General features: G+C 40.4%; 1 protein-coding gene across 1 annotated transcript in view; it reads right to left on the bottom strand.

The window, feature by feature from the left end:
* Positions 1–17645, bottom strand: part of SMAD5 (SMAD family member 5) — a 320505-nt gene that overhangs the window by 297197 nt on the left and 5663 nt on the right. The window contains exons 4-7 of the mRNA XM_063120766.1: positions 14288–14407; positions 12584–12805; positions 11302–11558; positions 9097–10458 (exon numbers count right to left, since the gene is read on the bottom strand). Of these exons, the coding sequence (XP_062976836.1) occupies positions 10315–10458; positions 11302–11558; positions 12584–12805; positions 14288–14407 (743 nt within the window). The 3' untranslated portion in view covers positions 9097–10314. The remainder of the gene's footprint in view (positions 1–9096; positions 10459–11301; positions 11559–12583; positions 12806–14287; positions 14408–17645) is intronic.

Here is a 17645-nt window from a genome sequence, read left to right as displayed (position 1 = left end):
GAAAGCAAGACTGCTTCTGCACACAAAACAGCAGTGCAATTCCCCACTTCTGGTGGCAGCCCCCTCACTGAAGGCCAAGGAGTCTGCTGGAGCACCATGCTTTGCAGGGTGAAGACCACAGCTGGGCACCAAAATTGTCTGTCCCCATGTGCATGCAGAAAAACTTTGTCTACATGCATACATATGGGCCTTTTCAAACATAAGCCTTTGCTCCCCATGTATATTGCTATTGTTTACTTGGGGGAGTAGATCCTAATCTCAAAGCGGGGATGGGAGTGTGCAATTATGGTATAAACTGGAGAGCTGTGTGAATGTGTCTACATCTTTATATGCTCCAATCAGCTACTAAGAGAAATAGTAGCTCAAAACCCACAAGGTAAAAATGCACTGTTTGCCTCGCAGAGTTATTGCTCAGCGGGTGTGAAATGTATCTGGCTACAACATCTCCATGCAGAGAGAAAGAGACATAAAACTACCCCTAACTTTTTATAATTTTGTTTTACAAATTGCTATTTTAAATTAGGTGTAACAACTGTCAAAACCTGTTAATAGGAATCTACATTGAAATCCCAAAAAAACAGGCCACCGCTACTGAAAATTCAGCAGGGAGTTAAGAATGGAGACACCTTGCAAGAAAGGCATGACTATTTTTTCCACCATCTTTTGTTCCACCTATTACAATTGCAGGAATTTGTGGAGTTAAGCTATGAACTGCCTCAGCTCCCACGCCCCTTAATAATCTTTTACTAGATGAGAGCTCTTCTGCTCAACACATAAAGAATAGGAACACTCAAAGACTTTAATAATAAAAGAAAAACTGATTACAAAATGGCACCAGAAGAGCTGGGCAGGCAGAAGAGGTACCTTACTCATCACAACACCACTATCACATGTAGGTGCCTGCTGGCAGACTCACACTTCCCTAGAAAGTAGCTATTGTGCAATGTTTTTACTGGAGAAATCTGATCTATTTATCTGTGAAGTGAGCTTTCCAATAGAAACTGAAATCTGAATTGATTTAATAAGACAAGATTGAAAATACACTCAACAGTATTCATTCCATTGCTATTTGTTTGGCAGGATATTTCATCCCAGGTATTATCTACTTTCTAGCTAGGGGTGTGCACTCCGCACTGAAAATTCGGGGGTCCGATGGACCTCAGAAAACACAGTGTGGTTAGGGGTTGGTTTTAAAACTGTCGGAAACCCATAGTGCAGCTGGAAGATCATTCGGAGCCCCCAATAGATCTGTAGGTATCCGAGGTTCTTTTACACAACCTGAGGGCTCATTTCATGTTGATGGACAACTAACTGAACACTTCCATATTATGAAGATGCTGTGAGGTGAGGGAGGGGTAGTCTTAAGATTGACATCTGTGGCTAACCATCTGTGGTGGACCTGCGGGTTCTAATAAGAGAACAAAGTAAATCTGCCAAGCCATAAGTCTGTCCACTGCATGTAATAGAAAATATAATGGGGCCTATTTTGTGACTCTTGAGCTCACACAAAGCACTGCAATATTCCTAACATTATTAAACCTAAGAAGGGATCTGTAACCAAGTATGTTAGCTCAGGTATCCTGTTAAAGCATTTTTACTTTCCTCTGCAAGTGCACAAGTTATTACCCCAAGCAGAACAGTCTTCCAACATGTCAGGAGTGAAGGAAAAAAGGCATGTTGGTTGGGCACAATGTCCCAAGCAGTAGAACAGAGTGAGCTAGATGTCAGCAGACCACAGCTCACAGATGGAGTAAATTGCCCAGCCCTCAAAGCAGCAAGTCAAGTTTGTGTAAATAAAGCAAGCAAAGGATTGAATTGCAGGCTGTCTTTATCCAAGACTTCTCAGCCTGCTCTGAGATGAATGGTACAATAATTGCAAGCAGTGCTACATGGTGAGGTATCAGATTAGTTTGTTGCACGGCCAGGTGTGTATCAGGTGTTTCTAGATGCACATGTGTGTTTATTAATGGCTACAATTACCAAGACATTTTGCTGTTTGAAGAAGCGCAAAACTTTCCCCACCTCTGCTGAGACCACCCCTTTGAAAAGTCTGGCTGCCTTCATCTATTTGCACCCCCACCCCACATAGTGTGGCCTATGCAGGGTTAGGAAGAGTCCAGAGTAACATTTAATTTGTAGGGGTGTGCACGGACCCCCCGCTCCGCTTCACTTGCAGATCCGCGATTTTCAGAGCGGGCCGCTTCGCCCCGCCCCCGCTCCGCCCACTTCTGCTCCGCTCCGCTCGGAGCTCTGGATCCGGATCGGAGCTCCGTTTCCCCCCCCCCCATAGGCTTGCATTGAAAGCTAAAAAATTATACAACTTTTTTTCTGTTCAAGTTAGAAACCTCACGTTTGGCACCATGACACCTCATGGGGGTATACACATGCACGCCAAGTTTCAAAGCAATCCCATCATCCCCTGATTTTTGGCGAATTTTTGAAAATCGGGCACCCCATTCACACCCCTTTCCATAGCTCCGTCAATTTGCACGTTAGAAACCTCAAACTCGGCACCATGATAGCTTATCCATGTGTCCCCATGGATGCCAAGTTTCAAGGCAATCCCATCATCCCCTGATTTTTGCGGAATTTTTTAAAATCGGGCACCCCATTCACACCCCTTTCCATAGCTCCGTCAATTTGCACGTTAGAAACCTCAAACTCACCACTATGAAAGCTTATCCAGGGATACATACGCACGCCGAGACTCAAGCAAATCCCATCATACCCTGACTTTTGGGGAATTTATGAAAATCCAACACCCCTTTCCATAGCTCCGTCAATTTTGCACGTTAAAAAAAAACCTCAAACTCACCACCATGAAAGCTTATCCAGGAATACATACGCACGCCGAGACTCAAGGCAGTCCCATCATCCCCTGTTTTTTGGCGGGGCTTAAACCTGCAAAATTTGGAACTTCCAAAACTCCAAGTGAGCGCAGGAAGGACTTCTCCCCTGAGTCAAAGCCACACACACACAACATCCCTGCGAGGTGGGCAGGGGAGGAGGGAGGGAAGGCAGGCAGGCATGCAGCTGGCATTTCTGGGGGCATAAGGAAGTGAGCCAAGGATAAGCCAGTAATGCATATAAAATGGAATAAATAAACAAATAAACAAAGGAGGGGTGGAATTAAAAGCAGCAGTGTTGCTCAATAAACAGCAAGAAGAACTTTTTTAAAAAGGCTATATCTGTCTTTTACCAGCAATAGGGGGACGTGCACGGGGGAGGGGGAAGCAGCTGCCAGTTCAGCTCAAGAAAGCCATTGCTTCACCAACAGCTCTGAGCTTGAGAAGTAAACGCTCACTTCAACTCATAACAGGCATCGCTCCACCACTAAGAAGTAAACGCTCACTTCGACTCATGATAGGCATTGCTCCACCGTTTTACTCTCTTTGGAAGGCTCTAATGGCCTTCCAGTGCAGGAGAGAGTGGGGGCACGTCCACAATGAGATGCCCTAGGGGAGCTCATCCCCTTGCACCACATCTTTTCAGTTGTTCCCCAAAGTTAGGGTGGGGAGCAGTGCTGTGTTTCTATCTCTTATTCTTGGCTTAGTATATGATTTCAGGTTGTGTTTGTACATTTGGTGGGGCTACTGTGTTAAAAAACACTGGGAAAAGTCCGTTCAGATGAAGAAAGAGAAGTTTCCCAGAATCCCAAGTTACCCTTTTTGCCTATGCCCTCCTCCAACTTTGGGATCATGTGATCATGACCGGGAGCTGACTCTGCCCCTCAGCCCTTTGAAAAGGTATTTTTCCCGCCGATTTTTCCAAAAATTCTAGCGTGCGACCCGCACCACGCAGAGAGGTGAGAGTAGTCTCAAAATGACCCCCATCCACAACTCTCTGTGCACAAGAATTTTCAGAACGATAGCATAAAAATCAACCCAGTTATCCCCAATTGTTTTCCGCAATGCAATCCTATGGGCGAAAACCTCCGTTTGACCCGCGCTGTCCCTGTTTGTAATGTTTGTTTACCCGATTTTTTAAAAAATATAGCACGCGAACCACATGACACAGAGAGGTGAGAGTAGTCTCAAAATGACCCTCATCCACGACTCTCTGTGCACAAGAATTTCCAGAACGATAGCTTAAAAATCAACCCAGTTATCCCCGATTGTTTTCCGCAATGCAATCCTATGGGCGAAATGTTTTCAAGATGGCGATCGGAGCGGTCCGCCTGAAAGAGAAGCTCCGAAAAATGGCCGCTTCTCTTCGCCTTGCTTCTAGGGGTCCGCGGTCCGCTTCTACTCCGCCTCTGGGTAAGGCGGAGCAGGCCAATCCGCTACTGCTTCTGCGCTCCTAATCGGAGCGGAGCACATGCCTATTAATTTGGATAAGAAATGATTTAGAGAATAGTTTTTTAGGGTGACCATATGAAAAGGAGGACGGGGCTCCTGTATCTTTAACAGTAATGTAGAAAAGGGAATTTCAGCAGGTGTCAATTGAAGAGGGTGAAATTCCCTCTTCATCACAACAGTTAAAGCTGCAGAAGCCCTGTCCTCTTTTGTATCTGGCCACTCTACTATAGTTAGTGTAGCTTTAACTGTTGTGATGAAGAGGGAATTTCACCCTCTTCAATTCACCTGCTGAAATTCCCTTTTCTACATTACTGTTAAAGATACAGCTCTGTCCTCCTTTTCATATGGTCACCCTAGTTTTTATGCATTTCCAAATGACATCTGTAGCCAAAACCCAAAAGGTATTAAAATGAGCAGTTGAACCTCAAACATTCATTCTAAACAAAAAGGGAATCAAATTGTTCACTGCTGAAAGGAAGGTATGTGTCTATAGAAGCTAATTGGGTAAAGTACGGCTTTTTGAAAAAAACAAACCTACATTTTAAACCTAGGCTGTTTCTACACCTGCCTTTTTTCCAAGGATTGTCCCATCCCTGTGCATGCAAATGACATACAGGGGATTCTGGGAACAGGCAAGGACGATCCCTCCATTTTCCTGGGATAATCCTTAGGTGTAGAAAGGATCCTAGACACCTACCCTTGAGGCAGCTTCATGAAACTTATTCTTATTCTTTACATTTATATACCACCCCATAGCCAAAGCACAGAAGAAATTCATTCTGAAAAGATATTGTTTATTTAGACTGCAAAAATAAACACATTAACGTAGTCAAAACCTAATGCAGTGCAGGCACTCAGAAGAAAATAAAATAAAATCTTGTGCTAGAATAACATCTCTTGCAATGTAAACAGAAGCACAGAGGTTATTAGCTGTAATAAACACTTGCATACCATTCACCAAACAGCAAGGTGAAGCATACTTAAGAGTATAAACCGACCTTTGAATATCAACTGCACTTCCTCAAAGCCCCATTAGTAATTGTGTGTGTCCATGAATGAAACACTTAAGACTTTATTAAAAATACTGCTACCTACCAACAACTCAGGTAACAAAACATTAACTTTTATTATTTCTCAAGGTAGTTTGAGGAAGCTTGACATATTTAAAGTATTTTTCAGCCACAGACTACAAGAGTCTGTCCAACAAATAAATGTCAGTAATACTGTGAAATAAATTCATGATTTAAAAACAAACAAATAAAAAGACTGTTACATAGTTATTTTTACTAACCAGATTTTTACACAGATTATCAGAGTAAGTGTGATCCTGTGATCCTTTTGGAAGATTCAAAACTGTAATTCAACCATACTCACTGTGAAACCAATGAGATGTGAAAATGAAATAAAAGCATTGTAAGGAATATGAGAAATGTTCAAATAAATCCTATGACACACTTTGGTCCTTCAGCAAGTTTGTAATCCAGTCAGATGCATCAAAAGCGTGTACAATTTAAGTAATTCAGTTTTGCAATAAACTAAACTAACTTGAAACCCAGAGAGGAAGTTAATTTCTCTAATGCTTATCAGAAGCATTATAGAAATTAAAATTTCTTAGCATACCTACATCTTGCATACGTGAGGGTCTGCTGTTACCATCCCCCTTAATTTCCTCCAAAAAGAGATAGCTAAGAGAGTTCATATTGCAAGAAAGAATGAGATGATGAAAATGAAATCATAACTTGGGACTAAGTTCGAAGCAACAGTCTAATCTTGTTCCTACATACATCATTATGTAGGCACAACATCTTGAGCAGCCATCTATGGTTGTGAAACATATATCAGGTAATATTAAGCACTCCTTTACTATCTTTCTGATGTAAAGCTGTTTAAACAGCACCCATGAAGCTGAGCTAAAGAAGCAACTCAAATACGCATGTACAAACAAATCTCAGAGTAGAATCATAACAAAGACACAGTATTGCATTAGTGTTTAATAATTTTGTCCCTCCAGAGAAAAAGAAAACCAGTAACTAGTTTACCCAGGCAATTGCTGGTAATATAGTCCAAAAATATGATTTAGCAGTTTAAGGATTATTCTTACTCTTGACAAGGGTTCTACATATATTGACTGCAGAAACTGAATAGGGTTGAATGCAGTGATAGTCTTTTTTAGAGTAGACCCACTGAAATAAATGATACTTACTAGACTAATACTGGATATAACCAATGTGCACATAATTACTTCTCCTGCCACAATACAGTTTACACCGTTTAATATTGGTACCTGAAAATATATTTAAGTCTTTAGGGGTGTAATCCCATGTATGTCAAGACGAAAAAACTTTCTACAACTTGTAGATCTTTTTTCTGTCTAAATATGCATAGGATTGAGCCCTGGATAGCTTAAAAAGAAGAAAATCTTAAGTCAGCCAGTTAAGTCAGTAAATGTTTGATGCAGCAGAATAACTTTTTTTTTAATGCAAGGAAATATGTTAATAGATGACATCTTAGGTATTCAACAGACAACAAGATCATGTTCAAGCACAGAACATCTAAGGCCATGATGACTGCTGGGGGGCGGGGTGGGGCCGGGCGGCTAAGGACACAATCCACTGAAAGCTCCTGTGCGTCTTAAGTTCATCCCACTGGGACTTGCACAGGTGAACTTCCAACTAGAATCTGCCCTTTGCTAGTAGTGTGACGGGCAAAGGCAAGAGTTGGCTACAGTTCTAAAGTATAAGCACCTGCCTAGCAATGCCATCTACTTCTCCTATTAAGAAAATAAAAAGTTGGAGAAAGTTGTTTTTAAAATAAAGCAGGAACTAGTAATATTTATACAAAAAGCATTATAACTTTGTGAAAGTCAATTTAATAGTTTTTGCTCTAAGGCAATCACAAAATATCATTTCTGATAATATGTAAACAATTTTATTCCTTGTCCTTTAAGATTCTTTATCACGTGCTCCCTTCTCTCAAAATACCAGAACCTGGGATGATCCAATGAAGCTAAATGGTAGAAGATTCATGTCAGACAAAAGGAAATACTTCTTCACATAGCATGTAGTTAACACAGAATTCAATACTACAAGATGCCATGATGGCCAGCAACTTAAATGTGTTCTTAAAAGATATTGGACAATCCCATAATGGAAGAAGTTATCAATGGCTCCTAGTCATGATAGCTATATACCACCTCCAGGATCTGAGCCAGTATGTCTCCAAATACCAGATGCTGGGGAATCATAGGAGGAAAGAACTATTGCCCTTCTGTCCTGCTTGAGGGCTTCCCATGGACTTCTGATGGCTGCTCTGGGAAACAGGATAATGGGCTAGATAGGTCTTTGGTCTATTATTATTATTTATTTATTTATTTATTTATTTATTTATTTATATAGCACCATCAATATACATGGTGCTGTACAGAGTAAAACAGTAAATATGGTCTGATCCAGCTCTTTTGTTGTTATGACAGGACTAGCACGTATGCAGAAGGGCAACGTATGTTGTGTTCAAGATTACATGTGTAACTAAAGCATAGCGACTCTAACCAATATTAAGCTTACCAGCACTGAAGTAATTGTGGGAACAGGTTACTACTTGCCTTACCCCATAGCCAATAGCTGGCTCTGCATAGTTAGGACAGGAATTCCACGGGCTGTTGTTTTTTAAAGCAGGGCTAGACCAATTTTAGTCTTGTGTGGTCTACTTATTTTTCCCTTTATAGGATCCCTGTGGTCTACCAATCAGTTTTAAAATGGAAAGAGCAAGAATGCATACTCCATCTCTCAGGAAGGTAAGGAATAAAATATCTGTATTCAGTGATAGGCACTGTCAGGCTGGATCAGACCACCATCCAACTGCTCCATTATTTTCTGAAACCCCCTCCCCCATAACGTGGTCCACAGTGGACCACGATCTACCTTCTGCCCACATCTGCTTTAAACAACTTCCATTCACTCACCCTAGCTCCTGCATTCTTTAAAGAATTCTATCAAGGAATACTTCTACGATATGCCCTCCATCAACACTATCCTTAGGAGTGACATCGCATCATACTAAGTGGCTAAGGGAGACATATCTGTTGCAAGTCAACCCAGACTTTAAGATTTGCAAACTTTATTCAATTTCTGCTAACTGGTGAGAGGCTAAGGAGCAACACAGGGTACCAAAGCCTCAACCCCAATCATGGGAAAACCTACAAAGCTGTGTAGGCCAGAAGGCTATTTTCATAGCCATAAAAGAAAGGAAAAGTACAGCAAAAAAAGTTAACATTCTCAGGATGCCAAAGGCTTTACTCAGCACTAAATTCCATAGTTTTTCAGCAGACTACAGACCTAAGCAGTGAAAAGTTTAGTTTAAATTTTTGTCACTGGTGGTGGGGTGGGGTTAGCATCAATATATTTAGTATTCTTTTTCCTGACCAGTAGCAAATGTATTTAGCTTTGCATTAAGTTTTGCCTTTAGTTCGCTAAAAAAAACAAATAAAACACTGGACAATAGCACATAGGTATTTAGGAGGGAAAAAGCCTTCAATAACTTACCACTGAAGTAAGTTTAATTCCATTGACTGTTCAGGAAGATCAGATAAGTTAAGGCTAGGTTTTCAATAAGCCTCTGCTTGCATAGAGTGGCTGCCAGACATACAAAACACATTCAGGCTAACCGCATCTTCATCAAATTAATTGTATTGGTAATTGCCTGTGACTCAGGCATACATCTGTATTTTTCACACAGAGAACAGAAATATCTCTAAATGGACACCAATGCTGTCTTAGTATAGGATAACTTACATATTCACTGGGACCACACCATTCGTCTTCACTTGTCAAGCCTTCAGGCTTAGAAACAACTAACACTGTATAGGATCAGGCTGTTAAAACCGAGAACTTTAGTGTCAGGTAATACCAGGGAACATGTGTATATGTAGGATTAAGATTCATCAACCCCTATACCCATACAGGTTCCAGTTACCAGATGGCAATGACCTTTTTGTTATCGTCATCAAGGGATTTGTCTGCAAACATCTTACTGAAGTGAGATTCCTAATATTTTGGTTATAGAAGTGAAGTACAAAAGGGTCAAAACTGACACTGAAGAATCACAGTAGTGAAGTTAGGAAGGCTTCGGGATATCAGCTATGAAGATGCAAACTAAAACTGATAGCAAAGCACAATGCATCTCCTTGCAATGTTACACACAAAATTGTAGTGTTTTCCACTCTCATAGATGGGATTGCCTAAAAAGCAATACCTAAAAAAAAGTGTAACACACAGCATGAGTGTAAGTCAAGGGAAAGTACAGGCTAGTCTAGGCAAGAGAATGCCTTGGATCAAATGTCTGTTAAGAACAGTGACTAAGGCAGCAATCAATACATAGCTGGCAGTAAGTCTTACTGAGATCAATGAGACTTACTTCTAAGTAGTCATGCATAGGATTGCACTGAAAAGGCATGTTCAATTGAACTGGGGTAAAGGTAAAATGGCTACTACTTATCTCAGAACTTGCAGCAATGCATTCTAATACCACTATATGTAACAACAGTTTTTCAACATGTACATACTAAAGTTGCATTATTATTACTCAAGCTAAAGGCAATTTCCGGTGTAATAAAGCTAGTTTTGTTGGACTTCCATCATCCACAAAATTATACAACATTAAAAACTGGTTGTAAATTGGAGCTACAAATACATACTCAGCAAAAGATATAGTGTTATTAATTCCCTAATGTCAGTTCAAAAATGTGTTCCTAGAAGACACACCAATATATTTCCAGTGGAGTCAAATATTTTTAAATATGTATAGCAAAGAAAAAAATGCTGAATTTTCAGTTTTCCCCCCAAACTTGATCGTTTCTTTAGTATCAAAATCAAAGGAAAAATGATAATAAAAACAATGGAATTGGTCATTGGTAGAAGAAAACAAACACGATGTGTTCTAATAGTATCCACACTGGAAGTTTCTGTAGAATTAGAAAATGGTCACTAAAATTATGGCTGTTGAAGAAATACTTTTGGCACTATGAAACAGAAGAGATGGGATTAAGAGGAGAGCCCATTTGGGTAAGTACTTTATCCAGCCATTGCAGAGGCCCATGAAGATGAATTTCTATCCAGCATGGGGTGCTTGTAACATCTTGCCGATGATATTCTGCTCCCCATCCCTACAAAAATACACATTGAATCATGTTAGAGTTATATCTAAGAACAACTGATGTCAATTAGTATAGGTCATTCCTTTTAAAAACAGTGGCATTTTTTCCTTTAAAAAATCCACCACACCAGTCAAGAAAATGTAGGTATGTTGAGCCATGTGCCTCCCTTCTACCCTCAAAAGGCACATTCTATCCCACTGTTCTCTTTTCTCCACAGGACTCTCTCTGCTTAGGAATTTCAGCACGCTCGAGCTAGCATTTTGGTGTGGGAGGGAAATTACTGTTTATTGGGCCAGCAGAAAGTTATCAAATCTCATCCTGCTTGGGAGGGCAAGGAAATGGAATATTGAGGGGCTGCAGCTGTCCAATTGTCATCAGCTTTCAAGTCAGGTATACCAATAAAAAGGAAGTGTTGCAGAAAATAATGCATCTGAACAGCTCCCCACCTCATCTCCCCATTCTGAGAGATGGTGAATTACTTCTGTGGTTTTGCTAGATTAAACTATTAAACATAGGGCCTGGCCAGATGATACACTTAAGCCATGGTTAGGCCACTAATCCTTTTGCAGCAAATGCTTAGTGAGTGTGTTTAAACCATGATTATGTAGCCACCATGGTTAGGAACAGTTCATATAACACGTTAAGTCATAGTTCACACAACATGCTAAGCCATAATGTTTAGCTCAAAATGCTTAACCATTGTGGCTTTGCATGTCATCTGACAGGGTCATAGTATGAAAGAACATTCAAAGTTTGATTGTACATTCAAGTTACTGTCTTGGTGAATATACTTTAAAAATTACTCAAACACATGAATTCAAGTAAGTTGATGGCAAATAAAATAAACCTTACCTTTACAAAACTCATCCGAATTGTGCACATTTTGGTGAGCTCATATACTGCTTCAAACCCATGATTGACTGATTGGGCTAAAAGCTGAGCAAATTCCTGATTGTTAAAAATCTTCAGGCTACAGCCACTAGGAATCTTGCACACAGTTGTAGGGTGAAATCCATGGTGGTAATTACAATTTCTACTCTGTACAAATATGCTGCTGTCACTCAGGCATTCGGCATAGACTTCCCCACCAACATAGTACAGATGGACACCTAGAGGAAAGAGAAAACCCCAAACAATTAACAGAGTTAGATGAAAGAATTGTTATAATCTTTCACAATGTCAGAAAGTCTAGTCAGTTTTTTTTATTTGAAAAGGACTTCAGCAGGAATGGTTTCCAGTTGTTCAAATACGTCCGAGTACACTTTCATTTCAAACACTCAATATCCTATCAGCCACTAGATGTCCCACTTCCACCAATTCCAGAATATGATTCTTCAATCAATAAATGATAAACAGAATTATTTGAGATTATCTAAACATTTGGCTGAAGCTAATATCCTGTTATTACAATCACTTTAATCGGAATCATTAGCAGTATCACAAAGTAGATCAAAGCATATGATCGAATGGTTCTGTGATTTATCTTTGGCGTGATTTATAATGAAATTATTAAGTTGTGTATTCTGTTGGATCACACTATACCTACTATGGGTTTTGTTTTTTGGTGTGTGTGTTTTGTGCTCTTTGCAGCGCTTCATTTAGAAATATTCAAGTATATTACGGAACCATGCAACTCTATTTTTAAACTGCCTTGTTCAAGACCTAACCCAAGAGTCAACCTTGCCAGGCTCAACTATCTCTCTCCACTGTTTTGTTTCATTTTTAAGATGTTATGCTAACCTCGGGGAGTCATTTCTACACAAAAGCCTCAAATGTGTACATCAAGAACAAAAGTTTAGAAAGTTGTTACAGTATTTGTAAATAAGAAATAAATCCAAATTGGTAAAACTGATACAAGAAAGTTGGCATGCATTTTCTAGCTGAGTCATGCAAGTTTGCAGTATTTTATCCATGCAGTGATTTACTGCACTCAGCTACATATCATTTGTTGAGACCTAGACTGTAATCAGCTTTCTACAAATGGGTTCCCTCCAGATGTTTTGGATACTTCCCAGCATTCCTGACCACTGGCCATGCTGGCTGGGGCTGATGGGAAGTGAAGTCCAAAACCTCTGGAAGGCACCAGGTTGGGGAAGGCTGCTGTATGATCATACAATGTACACTTCCATATTACCTTTTCCAATGTGTCTCCGGGTGTTCTCAATTGTTGAGTTGCGATTAACATTGGAGAGCAAACCTAAGCAGAATCTGTTTTTGTTATTGGAAGGATCTGTAAATCCATCTACTAAGATACTAGTGGAAGAAGCATGAAAAGCCTCTCCAACTCGATTATTTAATTCATAATAAACAATTGAACACCAGTGTTTTGGTTCTTCATAGGCCACAGGATGAACATCTATGAACAAAAACAAAACATGTGGAAATTCAGTGCAAATGAGCTGTTCTGCACACAACAACAGAATACCTAACATTAATCCATTTTCCTAAGAGCTTCATTTGCATCTGCTCAGAAACCCTTCCAGCAGCCAGTATTACACACAGAACTGAATCTGAAGGCAGAGGATTGCCTACAGGGCACTGAATGCATGGTTGAGGTGTGGTATGAGCTGAAAGCATCTTGGGTCCACAACTCATGTTCAGAGCTACACCAATTTGCAACTTCATGAAAATATTTTATTTAAACTACACTGAACTGCTAGTTTTTTTAGACCGCAGCTCAAGTTCATATTTAATGAATTTTCAAGAACTGCATCTATTCAAAATATTTACACTTAGGAAAGTAATATTTGTATTCATCAGGGGTGAGCAACTTCTGAGGATCTGGTAGACACACTGCCCACCTGCACTCCCCAAGTCCACCAGGGGCTGCACATCTCCTCAGCTGATGCTGCAATGACCACTGGCACCAAACTTGCTACCATCATGGTAAATTCAGCAGCAACAGGGGTGCAGGAACAGCCATAGGGGAGCAAAAACAGGCACAGGGGCCGCATGTGACCCATATACAGATTTACAGTTATTACTTTGTCTGGTTGATCACTGAAACATTCAACAAGTAGGAGACTGAAATGCAGATAATTGGGTCCACAATTACATGGCACTCTTAAAGAGAGTCCTGTTTCTTTCAAAATAAATAAATATTGGAATACAGCAACATCTGGAAGTCCACAGGTTCCCCACTGACCTATAAATTGCTTCTCATAAACCATTCCCAGAACAGGTCCAAAACTCACGCAAGTGGATGAAGTGGGGTGGATAGATTGAAAATGCTATTCCTAATAAAACTGTATGGTTATGGCTCACAATACATGTTGCCTTCAATGAATATCTGAGGCTAACGTACCCTGTCCCATCATTAACCTAATACTGTCAATGGCGCTCCATGAAGTCAGGGAGAGGTCATCCTCGATCCTGTTAGCTAAGCCGCTTTAATTGCAGATTCTAGGGCAACTTGTGACCTTCCAGATGTTTTAGTCTACAACTCCTGTCATCCCTAGCCATAGTAATGGTGAACGACAATAGGAATATAGAAAGCTGTCTTATACTGAGTCAGATCACTGGTCCATCTAGGCCAGTATTGTTGCCACTGACACTAACAGAGGCTCTCCAGGTTTTCAGGCAGTTTTTCCAGCTCTACCTAGAGATGCTGGGGATGATGCTGGGGCCTTGTGCATGCAAAGCGGGTGCTCTACCACTGGGTTATTGCTCTTCTTCAGACCAAAACATCTGGAGAGTCAGAAGTTGTCTAGCCCTGTTCTAAGGGATGAAAAGTAGCTGAAAAATAGCAGGCCTGAAAGCAGGCTACACTTCTTAAATTGGCAAAATACCAACAATGACAACAGATTAACAAGTCTACCAAATGTACTGTTTACCTCACCTCTGCTAGAAATATTTGGCATTATTTGAGGGATCATGTTATTGCTTGTGTCCATAGACTGTGAAGTATCTTGCCCCATTTGATCTTCAGGAGGCATATATGCAGGTGGTGGTGTATCTGCTATAAAGAAAAAATAGACAAACAAGTAAAATCAGTACATTTTATCCACCTAATCAGAGCTTGTTTTCTCTTCTGACAATCAATTGTTCACATTTCTGCATCATTCCTGTTTCCTGCTTCTTTCCATTTTTCTGCTTCCTTGGGGATCTAATATTTCTCTATAAATTAACTTTTCTCCTTCATCCAATGATATGTACTATCCCTGTAGCTCTCTGTGCCATAACATTTAATTCAAATCTTTCCCTTCTCATCCTTCCTGCTCTAGCAATCAGAGGGAGCACTGGCCAGGATCTCAGGCTGACACTGCAACTACCAATACTTGGAAAAGGTTTCTCTGATATCAATGGGATCCAACCCAAAGTTAACATCCTTAGAACAATCTATAATGCATTATTTCCAATTTTGTCACTTACTTTTACATTACATTTACCACTCCTTAACCCCTCCTATTTTCTTATTAACATACTTGACAACTGGCTCACTCACTTTGGAAAATATGAGACATCACATGAAGCAGAAAATTAGGACATGAAGACATGTCCATCATTCTTCCAAACCTAGTACCTTATTCAATAGATTGCCAGTTTAAAATTGCCTATCACTCCTTCTCCATCTTTTCTCTTTCTTCCCTGGTTTGATTAGGTACCTTTTCCAACAATTCCTCAACTGAACAGCTTCCTCAACCATCTTATTTAAGGTTTGGAGTAAGCACCACTTAGAGGTAAATAAAATCATATAACATATATACGATCACTCTGTATTCTTAACAAAATTGTCCCACCAATTTAATCTCAGGCATCAAGAGGGAGTGCAAACCAAGAAAGTTCTTCAGTGACTTCAGACATGAGAATTGAGGATAAAACTAGTAAACCAACACCTATTTCCTCATAATCATGAGAGCAACTGATCCAAAATTACTCTCTTGATTATTTCTGTGAAAAACTTAGACTGAGATAAGTTCACAGAAACAAACAGGAGAGATGCTAAAACTATTTTGTAATTAAAAGTTCCTTTTAAAAAATCACACATAAACTTTACTGTACATTTCATTAAAAAGTGTATGTCAGAGAGAAGAGTTCCTACCTAGCTTTCACCCAATATGTTTTGTGTTATGTAGAAAAAGTCTTAATATTTAATAACGCTAACCCACAGTCTGAAGTACTTCTGTTCCCAGTACTTCGCACGAAGTAGGCTTAGGTTTCTGGAGGTTGAAGATGAGCTCTAAAGTTTAAGAATTTATAAGAACAACTTCCCAAGCATCCATCTATTATCACAACTTCCAGTTGCCACTTCTCCTAACGCTATCCATAATTTCCACCACATTATCACTGCCTTTTCCCTCCTGTCTCCTTCTCTACTTCACTGAAAGATACCACTAACATTTGTAACAATACTTAAAGATCTGGATTTGCCACTAGAACTTATTTAAAACATATACTTCATTTAAAAGTGTACATTACAGCAGCTTACATTTTTTCTTAAAGTAAATTATCCTTCGAGCATACATCCCCCTCACACATTTAAAATCCCCAAATGTAGTTTGGGGGGAAATGCCACCCAACCAAATGTCTTTATATGAACTACAGCTTTTTGTTGCACCCATAGAAGCCCCTTCCATGCTGCTCTTCCAAGAAAACAAAACCCAAACCCCCAACATCCCACCCTCACCAACTATTGCACAATTTCCCTTCTACCCACCTCCAAACTCCCAGAGCTTACTTCCCTGTTCTCAACTTTCTCTCCACCAATTCCAGTTTCAAATCCCCTTCAGCCTGATTCCACCCTCAGCAATCCACTGAAATTGCCCTTGCCAAAATTACCAACCATCTTCTCAATGGCAAATCTAAAGTTCTCTATTTACTCCTCATCCTCTTTGATACCCTCAACATTGCTGATTGATTGCTAGTCTCCCCCTTTTGCCCTAGCTGGTTCTTTGCCCATCAGATCGCTTTCAATATTTGCATACAGTGAAACTCATCTTTTGCTTTTTCCTTATCTCACTGGAGTCTCTGAGGGTTTCATTCTTGGCTGTCTGTTATTTTCTGTCTCCTGAGACCTCATCAGATCCCACGGGTTTTAGTACCACCTATATGCTGTGGGTAACCAACTCCATCTCTCTTCCATAGAACTTTCTTTCTTTAGCCAATCCCACATATCCTTGTCAATGTCTCAAAACATGTATGTCCTAGAATGAACTTCTCATCTTTCCTCTCAGCCCTTTTGTCCTTGATCACTCTCCACATACATTGTCAGCATCACCATATACCATTGGAAGGCATATAGATTTGGTTTTCTCTATGACTCCTCCCCCCACTCCAAAATACAGCTCATTATCTAATCATGTCACTACTCAAAACTCAGCCCATTACTCCAAAATCATGTCATTACAAAAAAGTGCCCCTTCTTCTGTTTCCGTTAAAATTCTGGTCTGTGCCTTGGACCTCAGTCTCACATTGATCCATTCTCTTCTGTTGCCAAAATCATTCACATCTCTGACCACTCCTTATATCTCCTCCATATATGAAACGGATTATCTAAAAAGTGCCCCTTCTTCTGTTTCCGTTAAAATTCTGGTCTGTGCCTTGGACCTCAGTCTCATATTGATCCATTCTCTTCTGTTGCCAAAATCATTCACATCTCTGACCACTCCTTATATCTCCTCCATATATGAAACGGATTATCTAAATCCATTTCAATCAGGTTTCAGGCCTGGTTTTGGAATGGAAACTGTCTTGGTCGCCCTGTGGGATGACCTCTGCAGGGAGAGAGACAAGGGGAGTGCGACCCTGTTGGTTCTCCTGGACCTCTCAGCGACTTTCAACTTTCATCAACCATGGTATCCTTCTGGATAGGCTGTCTGAGCTGGGAGTTGGAGGTACTGCGTTGCAGTGGTTCCAATCCTACTTGGATGGCCGTTTTCAGAAGGTGGTGCTGGGGCATTATTGCTCTGTGCTGTGGCACCTAAGCCGTGGGGTTCCACAGGGCTCTATTTTATCCCCTATGCTGTTAAACATATACATGAAGCTGCTGGGGGAGGTTGTCCAGAGATGTGGACTGAGGTGTCACCATTATGCGGATGATACCCAGCTCTACCTTTCCTTTTCATCAAACCCAGGTGAGGCAGTGGCTGGTCTGAACCAGTGCCTGGGCACGGTAATGGACTGGATGAGGGCTAACAAACTGAGACTCAATCCAGACATGACGGAGGTACTGTTAGTGGGTGGTTCATTTGTCCGGC

Source organism: Elgaria multicarinata, chromosome 3 (assembly GCF_023053635.1).
Source record: "Elgaria multicarinata webbii isolate HBS135686 ecotype San Diego chromosome 3, rElgMul1.1.pri, whole genome shotgun sequence".
NCBI lineage: Eukaryota > Metazoa > Chordata > Lepidosauria > Squamata > Anguidae > Elgaria > Elgaria multicarinata.
This window is presented reverse-complemented; position numbering and strand designations above follow the sequence as displayed.